The 21,235-nt window shown below is 45.0% G+C and overlaps 1 protein-coding gene across 3 annotated transcripts in view; it reads right to left on the reverse strand.

Moving 5' to 3' along the window:
• Window positions 1–20,906, reverse strand: part of LOC134949015 (uncharacterized) — a 211,639-nt gene extending 190,733 nt beyond the window's left edge. The window contains exons 1-5 of one of the 3 annotated variants that reach the window (XM_063937344.1): window positions 20,719–20,906; window positions 10,864–10,924; window positions 5,119–5,341; window positions 2,661–2,794; window positions 1,554–1,746 (exon numbers count right to left, since the gene is read on the reverse strand). In XM_063937344.1, the coding sequence (XP_063793414.1) occupies window positions 1,554–1,746; window positions 2,661–2,794; window positions 5,119–5,341; window positions 10,864–10,924; window positions 20,719–20,724 (617 nt within the window). In that variant the 5' untranslated portion in view covers window positions 20,725–20,906. Of the gene's footprint in view, window positions 1–1,553; window positions 1,747–2,660; window positions 2,795–5,118; window positions 5,358–10,863; window positions 10,925–20,143; window positions 20,687–20,718 lie in introns of those variants that run through there. The other 2 variants (XM_063937343.1, XM_063937345.1) reach the window with 2 other exon arrangements.
• Between the last annotated feature and the right edge of the window lie 329 nt (window positions 20,907–21,235).

Below are 21,235 nucleotides of genomic sequence, written 5' to 3' on the forward strand. Positions count from 1 at the left end.
AACGGGATAATTAACCCCCCAAGTCCCACGAAGCAGGCAGGCTGGTGCCATCCAGTCCTGCCTGAAAACAACAAACAGAAAAATAAATACAGAAAACACTTCAGGAGCTTCCTTCAGCGTGACCGGCTCCTCCGGGCACATTTTCTAAACAGAGTCTGGTGGGAGGGGCATAGAGGGAGAAGTCAGCCCACACTATCAAATTCTTAAAGTGCCCATGGATCCTAGTGGACCCGTCTATACCCCATGGTACTAAATGGATCCCCAGTATCCTCTAGGACGTAAGAGAATTGAGAGTTGACCAGTGTTATCCATGTATAAGCTGGGAAGAAGCCAAATTACAGTTTAAACATATTATGAATTAAAACTTAACTAGGCTGAATTAATTTTATATATACAAAATAAAATGATGTGCAAACATAGCAGAGCGCTGCCCAATGGTGGATTGTAATAGGGGCATTTCAGGAGGTATCCTATGCCCCAGGAATGAAGGCGGCCCAGATCTCAAGTCATACTGTTGTGCAAGTTGTCAATGCCATTGGCAAGTATCAGTTTAGTGCGCATGTGTCAGGGGCGTACATACATATCTCAGCAGATGTGCAGGCTAAACAGACTAGAACGGAAGTCACACGGATTTGCGGCACCGTGGTGTACGTACAAACTTAGCATATATTTGGCCTGGGCATGTAGATTCTATTGTGGTCTATTCAGAGGTAAATGTACACAAACATCTGCCAATTTCAGACAACTCTATTGCTGATCAGGATAAGGACAACTCTCACCAGCAGATGTAATGGGGTGGTGCAGCCATGAGGATGCTACCAACCCTGAATACAGGCAAAAATCAGCATCTAATGCCAAGCATGCAACGCAGACGCTGATGTGGCCGCTTTCGGAGTGACTCTGAATTAGCCCCTAAGTAAGAGACTTAGGGGGTCATTCCGACCCGTTCGCACGCTGCAATTTTTCGCAGCCATTCGAACGGGTCAGAACTGCGCATGTTCGCAGGTGGCAATGCGCAGGTGCGGCGATGCCTGGCGATGGCCATCGCCGGGCAGCGATGAGAATAACGAGGAAAGCGTTTGCAGCAGCGAACGTAAGAAGATTGACAGGAAGAGGCCAGCCGGTGGTGGCAACTCACCGTTTCCTGGGAGTGCCGAAGAAAACGCAGGCGTGTCCGGCCGAATGCATGGAGGGATTCTGACGTCAGCTCCAGGAAGGATCGTCGCAGCGGGTGATGAAGTCTTGAGCTGTGCAGAGACTGCACAAACAGCGGATCGCAGCCCTGCACAGCTAACCCCCCTCCCCTGTAGGCGGCGACTACCTGATCGCAGCAGTGCTAAAAGTAGCCTGCTAGCTATCAGGTCGGAATGACCCCCTTAGTATATTCCCATGAATGGAATGAGATATTCTTACTCATTATCGTTTACTGAATACAACTAAGCTGAGGGTTTGCGGTAATTTAAGCCCAGAAAAAGTGTTTAGGAAGTGGACAGCAAAGTGTTGCAGAGGTTTATAGGAAGTAAGGAATTTGTATCAGACAAATAACCTGTTACCTGGATTGGATATGATCACTCTCCATGCTGATAATAGAGACATCATTCTCTATGCAGCTGGCCTCCCCAATCAGCTCGCCACATGGGAGGAAACCTTGTTGCCAGTCAGAAGTTCCCTCACTGTCCAAAGACTTCACAATGAATTCATTGATGCAACTGAAGTCTGCCAAGTTCTTGATGGCTGGTTCTAAGACTAACCAAAAAGGAGGTTAATCATCAGCTTATTACAAGGTTGCTAACCATAAAGAAAACACTTATGTATGTTTTAGGGGAAGTATACACTGGAGAAATATCTTTGGGGATGTTCTAATAAAACAGAAAATCCAAACAAGAAGCAACTGGAGAGCAAAGAGCTCACGTATAACAACAAAGTACTACAGGCAACTGCCTTATTATGTATGTACTGTACATGGGTTATACTCCGTAATTGTGCAGCTACTGAAGGAGAACATATTTGGTGTCATTAGACACTGGTGCCCTCCCTGATGCCAGAGAACAACAATAAATACATTTGTTTAGTAATGTAAGCATTAGCAGAAAGTTAAGGATAGCATCTCTTCATGAAAGAGTTTGGAATATGTAATATGAAATTCCAGCAGTCGGGGTCCTGGCGGTCAGAACGCTGACAGCGGCATCCTGGCGGTAAGAATCCCAATGGATCCCGGTAAGTATTTTAATTAACCCTATCCCTACCCCTAATCCTAACCCACTCCACGTATGTATTATAATTAGAGGTGAGTGGATGAAGCTGTTATGTTACATTTATTAAAAACGGAGACATCTACAGCTAAAGATAATTACAACTTTAGAATTGGACATAGCACTTTTTTCACAAAATATCAGTATATAGACTACCATAACACTGTCATCAATTTAAAAACAATTATTATTTTTTTCAGAATAGTGTTACATAACATCTTCATCCACTTGCCTCTTTAATTAGTTTTAAAGTGAATATTTTCAGTACATGGATCCTTTAATCACAGATATACATCATTTAGACTTAAGATATGTATATGGTTCCATATTTTAGATTTTAAATTATAACCTTTACTAAATCTCAGAAAACAGCATTGACATGTTTAGAAATAACCAGGCAATTCTCACCATTTACTGACAGAATTTGAGTTAAGAACACAAAAGTGAACCTGGATCTCTTCAGGGATTCTGGTAACCAATATAACAGAAGATATTCTGAATGTTCTCTAAGGAAATTAACTTCCTCTTCACGCGAATTATATCTGCAAGGTATATAAATTATAAAAGTGAGTTTGTTACACACTTTTATTAACAGCAGGGATAATTCAGGAGATGTGGTGTCCCAGTTGTGCTTAGTCATTCCCCCATGCAAGCTCACAACCAATCAGATGCTGCATACTGGCTTAGAATAACCTACAATGTACTCCTGGCAAATACATGGCAAAAGCAGCAATACTATTTTCATTCAAGGGAACTATATAATGTATTTAAAAAGATTTTTTTACTTAATATTTAAAAACTTAAAAGTCCATTTAGACTATTTGAACATTTTTCCAATACAAAGTTTTGTATTATTTGAAATTCTTCCTGAAATGCAAACTGGTAATTGATGCATCTTTACAGAGGGAATAAAATTGAATTTTCATGGGAGTATTAAACCCCTGAACTTTATTCATAACAAATGTACATGAGTAAGTGTGGAGCGATGCAGAATACCAGAAGAATTTGTGCACCTGCATCTACCGGCACACACACCTATGCACCTAAATATGCGTAATCAGGACCACCATCAGGGAGGGACTGCAGTACCGGGCCTGGACAGAGAGGGGGCCCGTCTGCGCACCTGTAGCTACTGGCACACACACCTATGCACATAAATATGCTTCATGATTAAAGCTTGTCTGAGTAGAGGGGTATGGGTCGTTGGGTAGACACAACTTAGGTCGACAGTCATTAGGTCGACCATGGGAGGTAGACATGCATTAGGTCGACAGGGACAATAGGTCGACATGGTCATTAGGTCAACATGTACTAGGTCGACAGGTCAAAAGGTCGACATGGGGGGGTTACTTTTTTTGGCGCCGTTTTCTTTGTAAAGTGACGGGGAACCCCAAAACAGCGCTCATAAATACTGAAAAGTTAAGAAAAAATTAATCCACATTTAAATAAAACAATTACTGTATGTAAGAAACGTATCTGTTAGTGGTACACAGGTAGTTATTAAGTCTCTGTATTCAGTCCACCAATAAATGCACTCCTTTGTAATGTATTGTCCAATATATATTCGTGGTTACTCACACATGGCCATGTTTTACCAGCTGTAAGGCGTTTCCAAACTGTGTTCCAATGAAGGAGTCCAGATAACATTAAGCTCGTAAAGCCACGGCAAAGGCAATGATGGATCCTGGTTATCCACTGGACACTGAGAGGAACACATCATCATTTTTATGCTGCTAAGCTTTGGTGAACGGTCTGGGTAAGCGATTCGGAGGACACTAACGGGAACAGAAAGATGTGAGAAGCAGGCACTCACGCAAAAGCTGCTCAGCTTTGGCGAACGGTCCTGGTACGCGGTACGGAGCACTCTAGGGAACAGAAAGATGTGAGGACCAGGGGGGTCAGTTGGAGGGACCAAACACCTTTGAAAAAGCTGCCAAGAGTGGCAAAACGCGTCAGTTATTGGAATTCTCCACCTAGTACCATCCATTTATTAAGAAAATCCAGTCACACAGCAAATCAAGCGAAACCTTTCTGTGGACCAGGATCCATCATTGCCTTTGCCATCGCTGAACGAGCTTAATGTTATCTGGACTCCTTCATTGGAACACAGTTTAGAAACGCCTTACAGCTGGAAAAATCTAATTGGTGGTAAAACATGGCCATGTGTTAGTAACCACGAATATATATTGGACAATACATTACAAAGGAGTGCATTTATTGGTGGATTGAATCCAGAGACTTAATAACTACTGTACCTGTGAACCACTAACAGATACGTTTCTTACATACAGTAATTGTTTTATTTAAATGTGGATTAAATTGTTCTTAACTTTTCTGTATTTATGAGCGCTGGGTTTTTTTTTGTTAGTAAGTCTCCCTAGAGGGTAAAATATAGTATCTCCCAGTACAGCTGCTAGGAAAAAGCACTTTTATTTGCGCCTGTCTATATCTGTTTGGTATACAATCTTTCTCAGCCTGTGACATGGAAGTTAGGAGCTGATTGATTGGAATGTTATCACCGTCCAAGGCTTAGTAAATAGACCTCTAAGGGGTCTATTCATGAAGCCGTGAAAACAGTGGAGAAATAGACAAGTGAAGAAGTTGTCCATGGCAACCAATCAGCATCTCCTTTACATTTTATAAAATGTACTTAATAAAGGCTTCCTTCAAAGCAGATTGGTTGCCATGGGCAACTTCTCCACTGGTCATTTTCTCCACTCTTTTCACTGCTTCATGAATAGACCCCTAAGTGCGCTCTGTATCTCTGTATATATTATACAGAGGAACAGAAGCAAAATGTGTTTATGCTTATGCCAGGAAGTATTTGTTAGCTTGGGGGAATGCCAGAAACCCAAAAAGTCCTTACTTGTATGTCCGTTTCTTTTCTCTGAATTTCTTTAAATGATCAATCAAACCATTAGCGATGCTTATAATTATTTCATAATCTTCCATACACCGTGCTTTGCTTTTTATATTCATGTACGTATCCTGTAACCCAGAGCTTATTTCTTTATAGAGAGGTTGATTCCTCACTGTCTCAGGTGGACTATGCCATACTGAAATGCACACCGTGTAAATGGCTTTGGATACTGTGAAGATACAACACTGTAGTAAGGAATGCTCTGTAAGTACTGAGGACTTCATCAGGAAAAATACATTATTATGCATTTTTTTCCAGTAAAAATGATCACAAAGTGCCAAAAAGTTACATATATTGTGATATGGAAATAATAAATTGATACAGTGCTGTTTTATGGCACAAAAGGTGATTATAATAGGTTTGAAATGAGTATAGTACAATATAATGTAAATACATGAAAAAATACATCGACAGTCATACCATGCTAGACCAAAGAACAATTAAAATAATAATTAAAAATCTAAGGAATCAAAAGAATTAGTAGTGTGCTTATAAAAAGCATTAAGATAGCCAATGGACAAATTATAGTCTGATTAACATGTCCTTATAAAAATCATATTACCTTGGAAATCATTTCACACAAAGGAATAAAACTCTGGTTGCTTCTTGTATTCTGGTTATTGTCAAATAGTGCAATTAAAAAAGCTCAAACAGAAACATCTATCAGTGAATAATCTTGCTCACAAATGAAAAAGACCGTTGGATCATAATCAACACCGGTTCGCACTTCCAACAGAGCTAACGTTTCAGTTTTAAATAAAAACACAAAAAAAATAGAAAATGGCAGCTGCAAGAAACTCCAGATACTTGTCAGCCTAATTACCAGCATTCCCTCCCCAGATGTAGCTTGTGCAGAAACCACACAGGAGACAAATGAGGTCATTCAGATGGGGATGTAATTGAGCTATCATGCGCAAAGTACAGCTGTACGGTACTTTGCGCATGTGCAGAACACGTCATGCACGCGCGAACGGGTCCTGCGATGTCATAAGCAACCTGACATCAGACTGTCAATGACTTGACAGTCTAATGCCATTTCAGGGGCGCTGAGGGGGTGTTGACAGGCTCTGTCTGTAAAAACGGAGGCATGTTGCCTCCGTTTAGGGGGAGGGAAGAGGTCAGGGATGATTTCCTGGCCTGTGCGGCGAGTACTTTGATCCAATGCTGCATCCTGGGACGCAGCTTGGATCCCTACTGCAGCAGGAGGCGTCTGCTTGTAATAGACACTTCCTGCTACGTTACCATACAGCACCATCACTGCTGCTTCCAAGGAGAAGCAGTGATAGTAACTCCAACCGCATCTGAATAACCATTAAAGTCATCTGTGACAATATTCAAGAATTGTCAAGTGTTTTGCAGGAATAAATATAATATGTGGTTGGTTAGAGGCAACAGGCCTATTTATTGAATATAAATGGTATAACATTTACTTCTGAGCTAGTTGTGGAGAAATAAGCCTTTGTATTCAATGTGAATGCAATTAATTTGATACTGGGGCTGTGTAGCAGCAGAAAATCCATTAGATGTAAATGTTACAAATGCGATATCAGGGCTGGTTTAGTGGGTGGAGTCATAATTAACATGGTTGCTATTGATGTAATGTTGAGGCTGATTTAGAGTGGTAGACCTAGAATGCTTACTTGTTGCTCGACTTTCAAGGAGGTGAACAGTAGCTATCTCTTTTCAAGCAGGGCACCAGGATTCCAACATTGGGTCATGGGTCATACTGCAACTGAGCTAAAGACCACAGCAGCAGCAGCAGGAATTGAACAAGGGAGAGGGGAGAACCTGAGGGTCTTTGGAATGCATATATTTGAAATGTTGATGATGAATCACCATCCACAGAAACGCAATCTCAGATATGGGCCAGGCTGCCTTCCAGCAAAGATATAAGTTTCTTGGAAAGATTTAGCAAATTCTTGTGAGAACAAAGTTCAACCTCATGGAGATCTTGAATGTATAGCCTGCTACTGCAGGTTAAGAATGAGATGATGCTAGTTCTGATTTTTTTTCACATACTTGTGCATCCAAGGTCTACATTGCTTCCTGCTCCCATGCAAGCTAATGTGGTTACTTGGGCTATGGTTCTTGATTTCAGAGGAAGAGATGGTAAATAGCAGATTGTAAGCCTTTAGGAGAGCGATTCAGTCATGGAGCATTGAAAAATAACCCTGTTTACAGTACTTGGCATGAAAGTAACTAAGTTTGCAGACAGGTATCCAATATCTGCCTTAAAGTTCTCCAAAGGTAAAAAAACAAAACGGTCCAATCCGCAGTGTGTTTCGAATCCCATAATACCAGAGATAGAATGATTATAATCCTGGTAATTTTTGGGGCTCAAAAACATCCAGGATCCCGGGATTGGCTAAATAATTGATTGGAAGTCATTGTGATATCTAAGCTTTGAAGCAAATGGTTGCATGATCAGTACAAGGATAAGTAGCGAAAGCAGACACCCATGTCTAGTCTTATCTTACATATTTATAAATGGAAAAGACAAATCAATTTTCCAGATTGGTCACTGTAGCATTATAATAAACAGCACTAAGACCTCTGAGGAAGACTTCCCCAAAACCCAAGTAACTAAGTACTTTCTTCATAAAGAGCCATTAGACCTGCTCTAGAGCCTGCTGGTCCACGGTGATGTCAACCTGATTTGAATGGACCATTGGGAGTATGACTTCCAAAGATTGATGACTAGAATCTTAGCGAAAAGCTTGAGGTTTACATTGAAAAGTGAGATAGGTCAGTAAAGCCATAAACGAGTGTTAGGGCATTTTCCCTGCTTGGTAATTACAACTATTTCTGCTGTGGTGGTGGCGCCATCAAATTTAGCTCCATGTAAACTGGTATTAAATATACAGTAATCCATTGGCATTAACTAAATCCACCACATAATAACTTTTTACTATTTTGCAAAGGAAGTATAGAAGTAAGAACAAAGAGTGTTGACTCCTGCTCAGTCACGGCACACCATTGCTATGAAAAGAGACAATATATTTGTAAAATTATTGTTTTGGGAAACTGGCCAAACAGATAATTTTTAAATATACACTGCTCAAAAAAATAAAGGGAACACTTAAACAACACAATGTAACTCCAAGTCAATCACACTTCTGTGAAATCAAACTGTCCACTTAGGAAGCAACACTGACTGACAATCAATTTCACATGCTGTTGTGCAAATGGAACAGACAACAGGTGGAAATTATAGGCAATTAGAAAGACACCTCCAATAAAGGAGTTGTTCCGCAGGTGGTGACCACAGACCACTTCTCAGCTCCTATGCTTTCTGGCTGATGTTTTGGTCACTTTTGAAAGCTGGCGGTGCTTTCACTCTAGTTGTAGTATGAGACGGAGTCTACAACCCACACAAGTGGCTCAGGTAGTGCAGCTCATCCAGGATGGCACATCAATGCGAGCTGTGGCAAGAAGTTTTGCTGTGTGTGTCAGCGTAGTGTCCAGAGCATGGAGGCGCTACCAGGAGACAGGCCAGTACATCAGGAGACGTGGAGGAGGACGTAGGAGGGCAACAACCCAGCAGCAGGACCGCTACCTCCGCCTTTGTGCAAGGAGGAACAGGAGGAGCACTGCCAGAGCCCTGCAAAATGACCTCCAGCAAGCAACAAATCTGCATGTGTCTACTCAAACGATCAGAACAGACTCCATGAGGGTGGTATGAGGGCCCGACGTCCACAGGTGGGGGGTTGTGCTAACAACCCAACACCGTGCAGGATGTTTGGCATTTGCCAGAGAACACCAAGATTGGAAAATTCGCCATTGGCTCCCTGTGCTCTTCACAGATGAAAGCAGGTTCTCACTGAGCACATGTGACAGACGTGACAGAGTCTGGAGACGCCAAGGAGAACGTTCTGCTGCCTGCAACATCCTCCAGCATGACCGGTTTAGCAGTGGGTCAGTAATGGTGTGGGGTGGCATTTCTTTGGGGGGCCGCACAGCCCTCCATGTGCTCGCCAGAGGTAGCCTGACTGCCATTAGGTACCGAGATGAGATCCTCAGACCCCTTGTAAGACCATATGCTGGTGTGGTTGGCCCTGGGATCCTCCTAATGCAAGACAATGCTAGACCTCATGTGGCTGGAGTTTGTCAGCAGTTCCTGCAAGACGAAGGCATTGATGCTATGGACTGGCCCGCCCGTTCCCCAGACCTGAATCCAATTGAGCACATCTGGGACATCATTTCTCGCTCCATCCATCACCACAGACTGTCCAGGAGTTGGCGGATGCTTTAGTCCAGGTCTAGGAGGAGATCCCTCAGGGGACCATCCGCCACCTCATCAGGAGCATGCCCAGGCGTTGTAGGGAGATCATACAGGCACGTGGAGGCCACACACACTACTGAGCCTCAATTTGACTTGTTTTAAAGACATTACATCAAAGTTGGATCAGCCTGTAGTGTGTTTTTCCACTTTAATTTTGATTGTGACTCCAAATCCAGACCTCCATGGGTTAATAAATTTGATATCCATTGATAATTTTTGTGTGATTTTGTTGTCAGCACATTCAACTATGTAAAGAGCAAAGTATTTAATAAGAATATTTCATTAATTCAGATCTAGGATGTGTTATTTTAGTGTTCCCTTTATTTTTTTGAGCAGTATATTTCTAATTAACTAACTAACAAGAGAATTATGGCAAATGGATGGTATCGCAATCCTGGCGCTTAGAATGCCAGCAGTCAGAATACCGACAGCGGCATTCCAACGAGCGGAATCCCAACACCTGCTAGGTGAGTATTCTAACCCTCCCCCTCTACTCCCCTAACCCTCCCCCCTGCAACCTAACCCTCCGGCTTAGTGCCTAACCCTAACCCTCCCTCCCCGCAAACTAACCCGAACTTTTCCCCTCTGCAGCCTAACCCTAACCTTCCCTGCTTAGTGCCTAACCCTAACCTTCCCTCGCCGTAACCTAACCCTAACCCTCCCTGCATAATGCCTAACCCTAACCTTCCCTCCCCGCAGCCTAACCCTAACCCACCGTGCTTAGTGCCTAACCATAACCTTCCCCCCTCCCTCCCCGCAACCTAACCATACCCTCCCCCCTCCCCGTCACAGCCTAACCCTATCCTCCCCTATACTGCCGCATATCATTTTAATCAGCAGAAGCTGCTTGTGCTTATTATATTACTTTGCGACTAAAACGCACGGACAAAAAAGATGCTCAACTCTACTAAGTCCCGCCACGGCATGGCGCAACTTCAAGGGCTGTTTAGCGTGACTGCAGCAAAGATGTAAGAGGACACATCTGTAAATTTACATTTGAGAAATAATTTCATGATCATTTGTAAAGCCATGTAATATAAATTTGTGTATCAAAATACTTGAGATTTTTTTATTTGAGCCAACATTTGTAAGTTACCTTACAAATACATTTTAGATATTAATTGTGATATTATCCATGAAATGTTATTATACTTTTGTTTACATTAACAACACACACACAGTATATTACTATGGGAGTATTTATAAAAGCTTGGAGATAGATAAAATTGTGAGACAATGTACCAACCAATCAGCTTCTAACAAAGCCTGTAAAATGTAAGGCAGTAGCTGATTAGCTAGTACTTTACCTCTCACTATTTTATCTCTCTCTGAGCTTTGATAAACACCAACCTATATATTTTCTCCTTATGTTGGAAAAGTTTGGATACAATGCAAAAAAACATTTCTACCTTTCTCCAGAGATTCTTTCAGTGTATCATCAATAAAGAAGTCAATCGTGTCTGCATTCCCCTGTAAAAAGAATTATAACAAATCACAAACAGAACAGACATATCTCTCTTTCACAATTTCTCTGCATGTGGTCATGTAACGCATAAAGTTGACTATTTTTAACATCATTTTTTTTACCATTGTGAAAAAAAATGAGATTTATGGTAAGAACTTACCGTTGTTAGGATCTGCGAGGTACACTGGGCTCCACAAGGATTAACATCGGGGTGAAGAGTAGGATCTTGATCCGAGGCACCAACAGGCTCAAAGTTTTTGACTGTTCCCAAGATGCACAGCGCCGCCTCCTCTATAACCCCGCCTCCATGCACAGGAGCTCAGTTTCGTTAACCAGCCCAATGCAGTAGCAGGTACCAGAGGCGACAATCGCTCGTAGCCAATTACACCACACACTCACCACTGGAGAGGGTGTCAGCAGCTATGCCAAAACCAACCCAAAGAAGCTAAGTGCGTCAGGGTGGGCGCCTTGTGGAGCCCAGTGTACCTCGTAGAAAGAGATTTAACAAAAGGTAAGTTCTTGCCATAAATCTCGTTTTCTGCTGCGGGGTACACTGGGCTCCACAAGGATTAACATCGGGGATGTCCTAAAGCAGTTCCTTACGGGAGGGGACGCACTGTAGCGGGCACAAGAACCCGGCGTCCAAAGGAAGCATCCTGGGAAGGGGCGGTATCGAAGGCATAGAACCTTATAAACGTGTTCCCTGAGGACCACGTTGTCGCCTTGCACAATTGTTCAAGGGTCGTACCACGGAGGGCCACCCAAGAAGGTCCAACCGACCGAGTAGAATGGGCTTTAATGGTAGCAGGAACCGGACGACCAGCCTGTACATAAGCATGTGCAATCACCATTCTAATCCATCTGGCCAAAGTCTGCTTGGAAGCAGGCCAGCCACGTTTGTGAAAACCAAACCGCACAAAAAGAGAATCAGATTTCCTAATGGAGGAAGTTCTCTTCACATAGATACGGAGAGCCCCTACCACATCCAAAGACCTCTCTTTGGTAGACAAGTCAGGAGAATTAAAGGCCGGAACCACAATCTCCTGGTTAAGGTGGAAGGAAGACACCACCTTAGGTAAATAGCTTGGCCGCGTTCTAAGAATTGCCTGGGCACGGTGAAAAATCAATTAGGGAGACTTACAGGATAAGGCACCCAAGTCTGAGACCCTTCTAGCTGAAGCAATCGCCAGCAAGAGGCTCAAACGGAGACTCTTGCAAGGCCTCCAAAACCACCGACAAGTCCCAAGGGGCCACAGGTGGCACATAAGGAGGCTGAATCCGCAACACACCCTGAGTGAATGTATGGACATCAGGTAGGGTAGCAATTTTTCTCTGAAAACAAACTGACAAGGCAGAGATGTGAACCTTGAGGGAGGCCAGACGCAGGCCTAAGTCCAGGCCCTGTTGTAGAAAGGCCAATAGTTTGGCCGTACTAAACTTGAAAACGTCATGATTGTGAGACACACACCAAGTAAAGTATGCATTCCAGACCCTATGGTAGATCCGAGCAGAAACCGGCTTACGGGCCTTCAACATAGTTTGAACGACCGCCTCAGAAAAACCCTTGGCCCTCAGGATGGAAGCTTCAAGAGCCATGCGATCAAAGCCAGAAGGGCCAAATCCTGGTAAACACAAGGGCCCTGAACGAGGAGATCTGGTCGTTGTGGACGTAGAAGGGGACAATCCAACGAGAGGCACCGTAGATCGGAGAACCAGTGCCGCCTGGGCCACGCTGGAGATACCAGAAGTAGGTTTCCTCCTTCTTGCTTGAACTTCCGTATTACTCTGGGCAGGAGTGACACTGGAGGGAACACATACGGTAGCTGAATGTTCCATGGAATTGCCAGAGCATCCACGAACGCAGCTTGGGGATCCCCTGTCCTTGCTCCGAAGACCGGAACCTTGTGATTGTGTCGAGATGCCATCAGATCCACACCTGGAAGACCCCACGTGTCCACGAGAAGTTGAAACACCTCCCAGCCCAGAATGAACATTGCTGATATGGCCGGCAGATGGCGCTCCGCCCACTGAAGAATCCGTGATACTTCCCTCATTGCCATACAGCTTTGAGTGCCGCCTTGATGATTTACGTACGCCACTGTGGTGGCGTTATCCGACTTTACTTGAACAGGTCTGTTCTGTATTAGATGCTGGGCCATTGCCAACGCATTGAACACTGCCCGCAGTTCCAGAATATTGATCGGGAGCAGAGACTCCTCCTTGGTCCACCGACCCTGAAGAGAGAGTTGTTCCAACACCGCACCCCAACCTTTCAGTCTGGCATCCGTTGTCAGAAGGACCCAGTTGGATATCCAGAAGGGACGGCCCCTGCTCAATCGTTGGTCCTGAAGCCACCAGCTCAGTGACAGGCGGACCTCCATGTGAGATCTGATCCGGTGAGGCAGGCCGTCCCACTTGGTCGGAATTAACTTCTGCAGAGGGCGAGAGTGAAATTGAGCATACTCCACCATGTTGAAAGCAGACACCCAGCACTTGCATTGCCAAGTGTATCGACACTTGCGGACGAGATAGGAAGCATCGAATCCTGTCCTGAAGCTTCAGGACTTTCTCCTGAGACAGGAACAACCGTTGGTTGTGAGTGTCCAATAACGCTCCCAGATGTAACATGCTTCGAGCAGGAACCAGGGAGGATTTCTTCCAGTTGATCAGCCACCCGTGGGCTTTCATGCACTGGACCATCAGATCGAGAAGACACAGGAGAAGTTCTGGGGAATTTGCCAGGATCAACAAATCATCCAAGTACGGTAGGATCCTGACCGTCATGACCGCCATAACTTTGGTGAAAACTCGGGGAGCCGCTGTCAAACCAAAGGGTAACGCCCGAAATTGGTAATGAAGGTTGCCCACCGCAAACCTCAGGTACTGCTGATGAGAATCCGCAATAAGAATATGTAAGTAGGCATCCTGTATGTCCAGGGAGACCAAATAGTCCCCAGGTTCCAATGCCAGAACAATAGAGCAAAGAGTTTCCACACGAAACTTGGAGACCTTCACAAATTTGTTCAAGTACTTGAGGTTGAGAATGGGTTGGGATGACCCATTCGGTTCCGGGACTAGGAACAGTGGTGAATAGTACCCCTTGCCTCTCTGAGCCAGAGGCACCTGTACTACCACTCAAGTGGTCAGGAGGAAATGTACCACCGAGTGCAAAGTGTTTGCTTTTGCCGGATCCACAGGCACATCTGTCAGGCAAAATCGATATGGGGGACGATTCTTGAAGGGCATGGCATAACCTCGAGCGACGACTTCCCTCACCCAGGCATCTGAAGTGGTCTTCAACCATTCCTGGGCAAAACCTATAAGTCGGTCCCCCACCCTGGGATCCCCAAGAGGGAGACCTGCCCCGTCATGCGGCAGGCTTGTCAGTTTTGGAAGCTGGCTGGCTGACTGGCAGCCCAGGCACGCTTCAGTCTGGGCTTGGCAGGTCTGGAAGCACGAGTTTGCTTGGGTACGCCTGACCTTTTGCTTTTCCTGGAGGACGAAAGGGCAGAGGGAAAGTACTTTTAGCCTTCTGAGCAGAAGGAGCCGTACTAGGTAGGCAAGCTGTTTTAGCAGTAGCCAGATCAGCCACAATCTTATTGAAGTCTTCTCCAAAGAGAATGTCTCTCTTGAAAGGAAGCACCTCCAGGGTTTTCTTGGAATCCATGTCCACAAACCAGGATCTCAACCAAAGAATACGTCTGGCCAAGACGGACGTAGTAGCAGCCTTGGCTTCGAGCACTCCCCCGGCATCGGAGGCCGCCTCCTTAAGGTACAGAGAAGCCGTGGTAATATACGAGAGAGGATGGAGATCGCGTCAGTAGAAGAAATCTATTTCTCCGTCGTTCACCTCCGGAACGAAGACTGCTAATATAGCGTTTACCAGACTCTCCACCCAACTGCAAAACTGTGCATCTTCTGACATTGCCGCTTTGCTCCTTGTTCCGCCATAGCATTTTACTTACGCCACTGCTGACAAGTCGTCTAGCAGAACTAACACGGGCAGAACACGAAGAATACGTTTGTCTAAACTAACTCTTAATTCAAGAAAGTTCATAGCAGACAAGCTTTCCAACTCGACCTCATCCCCTGGAAACACGTCCCTTGCAAGTAGTGCTCCTCCGTCTCGGAGATCTGTATGCACGGACACCAGGATCTACACCCGGAACCCGAACCTTCATCCATCTAGAAGGAGAGAACCGAGCAGTCACCACAGGAGCGATGTACTGGCCGTTAGGATTATATTCAGGTGCATGTGCAGGTGAGACCTGGACCACAATTCCAACTGGTCTCTTGAAAACCACTCTGGCATTTGAGCCTCTCAGGCTGCACCCAACCGGTTAAGTAATGGAACACCTTGATGAAGTGTCACAGTAAAGCCGATCCAACTCTGGATCTTCATACCTCTTTTCACATGGAAAAACACCTAACTTTAACCAGTCATTATCTACTCTGAAAAACACCTCCGACATCTGTGTCGTTGAAAACAGCAGCCAATCCTGTGTCGAAGAACAGTCAGAGAGAAACAACGATTTGCACCTTTATACAGGGACAACCGGACAATGTCCTGATCCTGACGCACCTCTGTATGGAGTTGCGTACTACCTTCCCTTCTAGAGTGGAACGGCAAGAACTATTAGAAAACCAGTAAGGGGAACCAACCGTAACTCAGAATGTTCCCCTTAGGATTCTATAAATAACCCACAGGTCCTAGTCTATTCCTGGACCAACTGAAAAATTCTAGACGAGTACCCACCGGAGTGGGGACCAGCCCGATAGACTCAGCGACAAGTGGTGGATGTGGAGGAAACAGAAAACGACATCCACTACTGCGAACCTAACAAGGCTGCAGAACTCTTACCTTTTCACCTTCCTCTGTCTGCACAGAAAAGGAAAAAAAAAAGAACGGTATTGAACCGGTTAAAACAACTGCATCCCACAAAAGAATGCATCACCAACTGTTGTGAAGGAGGCTAACTCATGAAGTTAGACTTACCAGTGGAATCCGCCGAGATTGACTGAACAGAGGCCACACCAAACAGCTGTATACCTCCCTCCAGCATCTCCCGGAGACATTCTCCGCATTTTTCCGGTCACACCTCCTGCTGTCACGTGGCAGCCTGCTGTAATGTTATAAGGTAGAATAACCATAGGCAAGCCTAGCCACTCTGGGTAGGGTAATTCTATCGGATGCCTACCCGAATACAAGACTCCCTCAAGTGCATACAGTGCAAATAAGGTCACAGTATAGAAATAAAATTTCACTTAGCTGCCTGTGTATGATCCTTTGCGACCGGGCTCTGTGTCGACCAGGAGTTGACTGTCATAATTTTCTCTCTGCGTTGTGAAGAGAATAATATTCGGACTCCTTGAGAGGATCGAAACCAACTCGTCACGGCCAATCTAGAGCTTAATCAACAGAGCGACCAGCACATCATAAGAATACCATTATTTCAGCATTCATGGATATACATCATGTAATACACAATAAAACACATATATCCTAACCATGCATATATAAACCTATATCTACATATAAGCACATATAAATATAACCCATACGCAAGTGGATTGTCCAGACCTGTCAGGTCCCAGCAATGTGTTGTGAATGTGTATGACCATGTACTGACGTGCCTCCGATGTGGATCTACCAGGAACGTTATGGTCGACAGAAACTTAGTAAATGTCGACAGCAAGGAATAGTAAGCGGGCAAAAAATAATCCCAGAACCCCGAGGGGTCTGAGGGAAGGAAACCAATACAATTTTGATAACACTCCCCCCACATATACCAATAATATATATAGACCCTTCAGACCCTTCAGACAGGATCTGAAGGGTCTGAAGAAAAATGGCGCTGACTCCCGTATGCGGGCTAAGCTCCGCCCCTTCCCGGCGCGCTTAAGCCCGCTCAAATAAATATATATATATACATATATATATATACATATATATGAAAAATAGAGAATGTGCAAGCGCCACAAGTGTTACAGATACACCCGACTAGGAAGAAGTCATCAGGACGAAACACGTTGGGCTCTCCCTCTGTGACCCTCTACCTACAAGTTAAGACTCTCCTTTATTCTTATTTATTCTGATTTTAGAACATTGTTAGTTAATTATTATTATTATTTTTACTATTATTTTTATGCAAAAATTCCTGGTCTTAGAACCATGTGGGTGTGTTTTTAATAAAACACAACCCCTCCCCCCTCTATTTTTACATTTTTTCCTTCATACTAATTGTATATTATCTGTACCAAATAAATTTGTATATTTTATTTTATTATATACATGGTTTGAAACATTTTTTACACCAGTGGTCGCCAGTACCCTTATACCATTTTCCCCATATATATATATATATATATATATATAAATGAGCTGGGGAACCTATATATATATATAGGGACTAAGCCCCTGTTTGTCTAAAACGCAGCCCAGGGCGCCCCCCACTGCGCCCCGCATCCACGGAAGCCGTTGGTGTGTGGGAGCCACGGAGCTCAGCGCGCACGCTGCGGTACCCCGGCGGCCAAAGACATCCGGTGTCCGGGTATGTTCCCCCACCCGGGATCATTCACTAAATGCTGCCCAGGGCGCTCCCCCCCAGCACCCTGCAGGCCGATGGCGTGTGGGAGCAGGGAGCGCAGCGCTATCGCTGCTGCTGCCTCCCGTTCGCGGCGTACTGGCGGGGCGGGCACCGAAGTATGTCCCCCCGCCAGTGAACTACATAATATTCTATATACAGCCCAGGGCGCTCCCCCCCCCCCAGCGCCCTGCACCCTGCCGGCCAATGGAGTGTGTGGGAGCAGGGAGCGCAGCGCTACCACTGTTGCTCCCCCTGCGGCACACTGGCGGGGTGAACATACCCGGTGCCCGGGCACCTAAATATGTCCCCCCGCCAGCTCTTAGACCCTCAGCAACATGCCCCTAGGGCGTTTCCCCCCAGCACCCTGCCAGAGACGGTGTGTGGGAGCATGGAGCGCAGCGCTACCGCTGCTGTTACCTCCGTTACTGAAGTCTTCTGCCGTCCCTTCTGCCGTCACTGAAGTCTACTTTTCTTCCAATACTCACCCGGCTTCTTTCTTCAGGCTTCTGTGAGGGGATCGACGGCGCGGCTCCGGGAACAAGCAGCTAGGCGCACCAAGTGATCGAACCCTCTGGAGCTAATGGTGTCCAGTAGCCTAAGAAGCAGAGCCTTTAAACTAAGAAGAAGTAGGTCCTGCTTCTCTCCCCTCACTCCCACGCTGCAGGGAGCCTGTAGCCAGCAGGTCTCCCTGAAAAAAAAAAACCTAACAAAAAGTCTTTCTAGAGAAACTCAGTAGAGCTCCCCTAGTGTGTGTCCAGTCACTCCTGGGCACAAAGTCTAACTGAGGTCTGGAGGAGGGGCATAGAGGGAGGAGCCAGTTCACACCCAGTCAAAGTTTTTTTAGTGTGCCCAAGCTCCTGCGGATCCGTCTATACCCTATGGTCCTTCTGGAGTCCCCAGCATCCTCTAGGACGTATGAGAAAGACTGCTTGCCCGTGGCAAGAGCCGCTACTGCTGCTGAAACAACTTAGTGGGAACGTCTGGGCCTACCACTCGCTAGTTCCGCCACTGGAGAGTGGCTTTCCATAGAAACTATGGTTCCTACTAACAGCAGCCTGGTCTGGCAGTCCCAGAAGAAGTAAATACCTCCCTATGGGACTGCCTATCCTGCAGGTGACTGGCTGGTAGCACTTCCAATAGAAAGTCACTGCAAGTCACAATAAAGCCAGTGCAGTCACAGCTGAGCTCACTGAGGTGGCAGATTTTACTAGGGGACAGCCCATAGGTAAAATCCACCACTACATATCTATATAAATGTGAAAGCCCTCCTCACTCACTGACTCAACATTCTCTTACTTCCTGATAATGGGCCCTACACTGGCAGATAAAAAAGAACGATATGAACGTTCTCGTTCATAAATAAATGAGAACTCGTTCATATAATTCTGTGTGGAGGCACCAGCGATGAACGATGCGCGGCCCCACGCTCGTTCATCGCTGGTGCCCTACCGCTTGTGCATGCAGGCCAATATGGACGATCTCGTCCATATTTGCCTGCACTGCTATGGAGCTGGGTGACGGGGGGAGTGAAGAAACTTTACTCCCCCCGTCAAACCCCCCCCCCCGCTGGGTCGCCCGTCGGCTGTATCCGCCGTCGGGCAGCTCGTCGGCGGATCGGTATGTGTGTAGGGCCCATAAGTCAGGAAGCTGAAATTTAACATCGGTATTCTTCAGGTGGGAAATAGGAAAACTATGTAAGTAGAATTTTAATAAACCTCCCCTGTGGGGATGAAAAGGAGGTTGACATAATGACGGCATTACCAATGAGTGGCTTGCGTTGCGTGAACGATAATGGGCAATGGGATTAAAATTTGGATTTCACCTCCAGTGTGTAGAATTTAATAAACGACAAAAATGGTCCTGTCACTTTTTACAGCATCTGCTACGGGTGCTCCTCAGGTAACGCCAAGAACCATGGATAATATTTACTTACAATAAGATGTCTCAAATTTACAACTCTATGGATTTACCACATTTTTAACACTCATTTATATTTACAACCGTGAAAATCTATTAGTAATGCAGAGATCTGTTACATACATTAACAAACATATGGTAAACCACCGGCCACAGCAAAGCGTCTCTGCCCTGGTGGTCCTATGTTATGTGTACGTGATATTAGCGCCTACTTTTGGCCATACATTTATGGAATTCTAAATTGAGAGCTATTTAACTGTATACACCAATTATTTTGTTATTACTGCTCAAATAATCACCCAGTCACCCTACTGCTTAAAAACCTGTTATTCTGGTTGTATAAGAGAAAGAGAGCTGTATACATGGTTTCTTTTAGGTGATTTGTTACACAGCCATTTGAAAATGTTTAATAATAAATATGGAATACATAACATTGATGATAGCATACCCTCCAACTGTACCTTTTTAATAGGTACAGTACCTTTTTTTTATGGTCTGTACCTATTTTTGGCTCTCCAAACTTCCATTGAAAGTATAGGAAAAGGGGTGTGGCCACGCCCCCTTTACCCGTGACCACGCCCTTTTTTATTTGGACCGATTTTTGTGTGTAAAATGTTGGAGGGTATGTGATAGGTCTGTACAAAAATTGTCATTAAAAGCAGTAATCGCTATTACTAACTATAAAGAAACATAACCCTCTGTATCTCTGAGCTACAGTACCTTTATGTCGTGTTCAGTGGGAGCCCCAGATGTCTCCTTATAGTCCTCACTGGGGAGCGCCTGAGGATTTCCATGCCAGATATTCCCTATGAAGCCAAACAGAACACCGCACACAGGGCGCACAGCCCAAACCCAGAGCCAGCTGACTGAGCGCTGTAACCGTTCCGGGGAGAACATTACTGAGCAACTACTAAACTTTTCTGCAGCGTTTCTATAGTTCAGCTTAGTTTCATTTCTAAATAAAAGTGCTGCGTCATTTCCGGCAGAGGGCGCCCGTGAGCGCTGAGTACCCATTGCGGGGAGTTTGTAATAACTTGTTTATGTTAGTGTTGTTGTTATGTGTCCGGATGGCCGATATCACGTTTCCAGAGATTTCTATGGCCCGGTAAACCTTGAGCCTTTGCTAAAACAGCTGATAAATTGTAAGAGGCGGTAAAGACTCATAAGAAAGATGGGTTCAAGCAAAACCTTGACCGTTTTTTTTCTTTTGCAATTTACTGCAACTTGTTTGTTTCCCTCTATTAGCTTCTCATACCCAGCTCTCCGTATTCATTCAGTCCCAAAACTTTGCTCACCTTCATTCAGTGCAACTTTCACTCTCCTACAGGCCGTCTGCATTTAATATTTCAAAAATGAAGGGTCCCATTTATAAATATATATATATATATATATATATATATATATATATATATATATATATAATAAAGAGAAGTCCGGCACTCTAAGCTTGTGAATAACGTCAATCTGCTCCGGTGCCCTGCCCTCTGGAATCAGTATATGGCATGGAAATGAGCTGGCACTCACAGAGACTTATTTTTAAACATGCAAACAACACAGTTTGATGCCAACGTTTCAGGGTGTTACCCCTTTTATCAAGACAACCATGTAATTACAGAATAAGAACATTTATACATTACCAAACACCGCGTGTGCAGTCCGTCCACGGCGCCCGCAGTGACCCGATGACGTAATTGGCGCTGGCCAGCGCCGGCGACCCGGCGTCAGAGGGGGGCGTGGCCGAAATGTAAATAGTGACCCATCACCAGGGCCGGCTCCAGGCCTACTAGCACCCTGAGCGAGAAAATGTAAAAG

This window comes from Pseudophryne corroboree, chromosome 8, assembly GCF_028390025.1.
Source record: "Pseudophryne corroboree isolate aPseCor3 chromosome 8, aPseCor3.hap2, whole genome shotgun sequence".
Taxonomy (NCBI): domain Eukaryota; kingdom Metazoa; phylum Chordata; class Amphibia; order Anura; family Myobatrachidae; genus Pseudophryne; species Pseudophryne corroboree.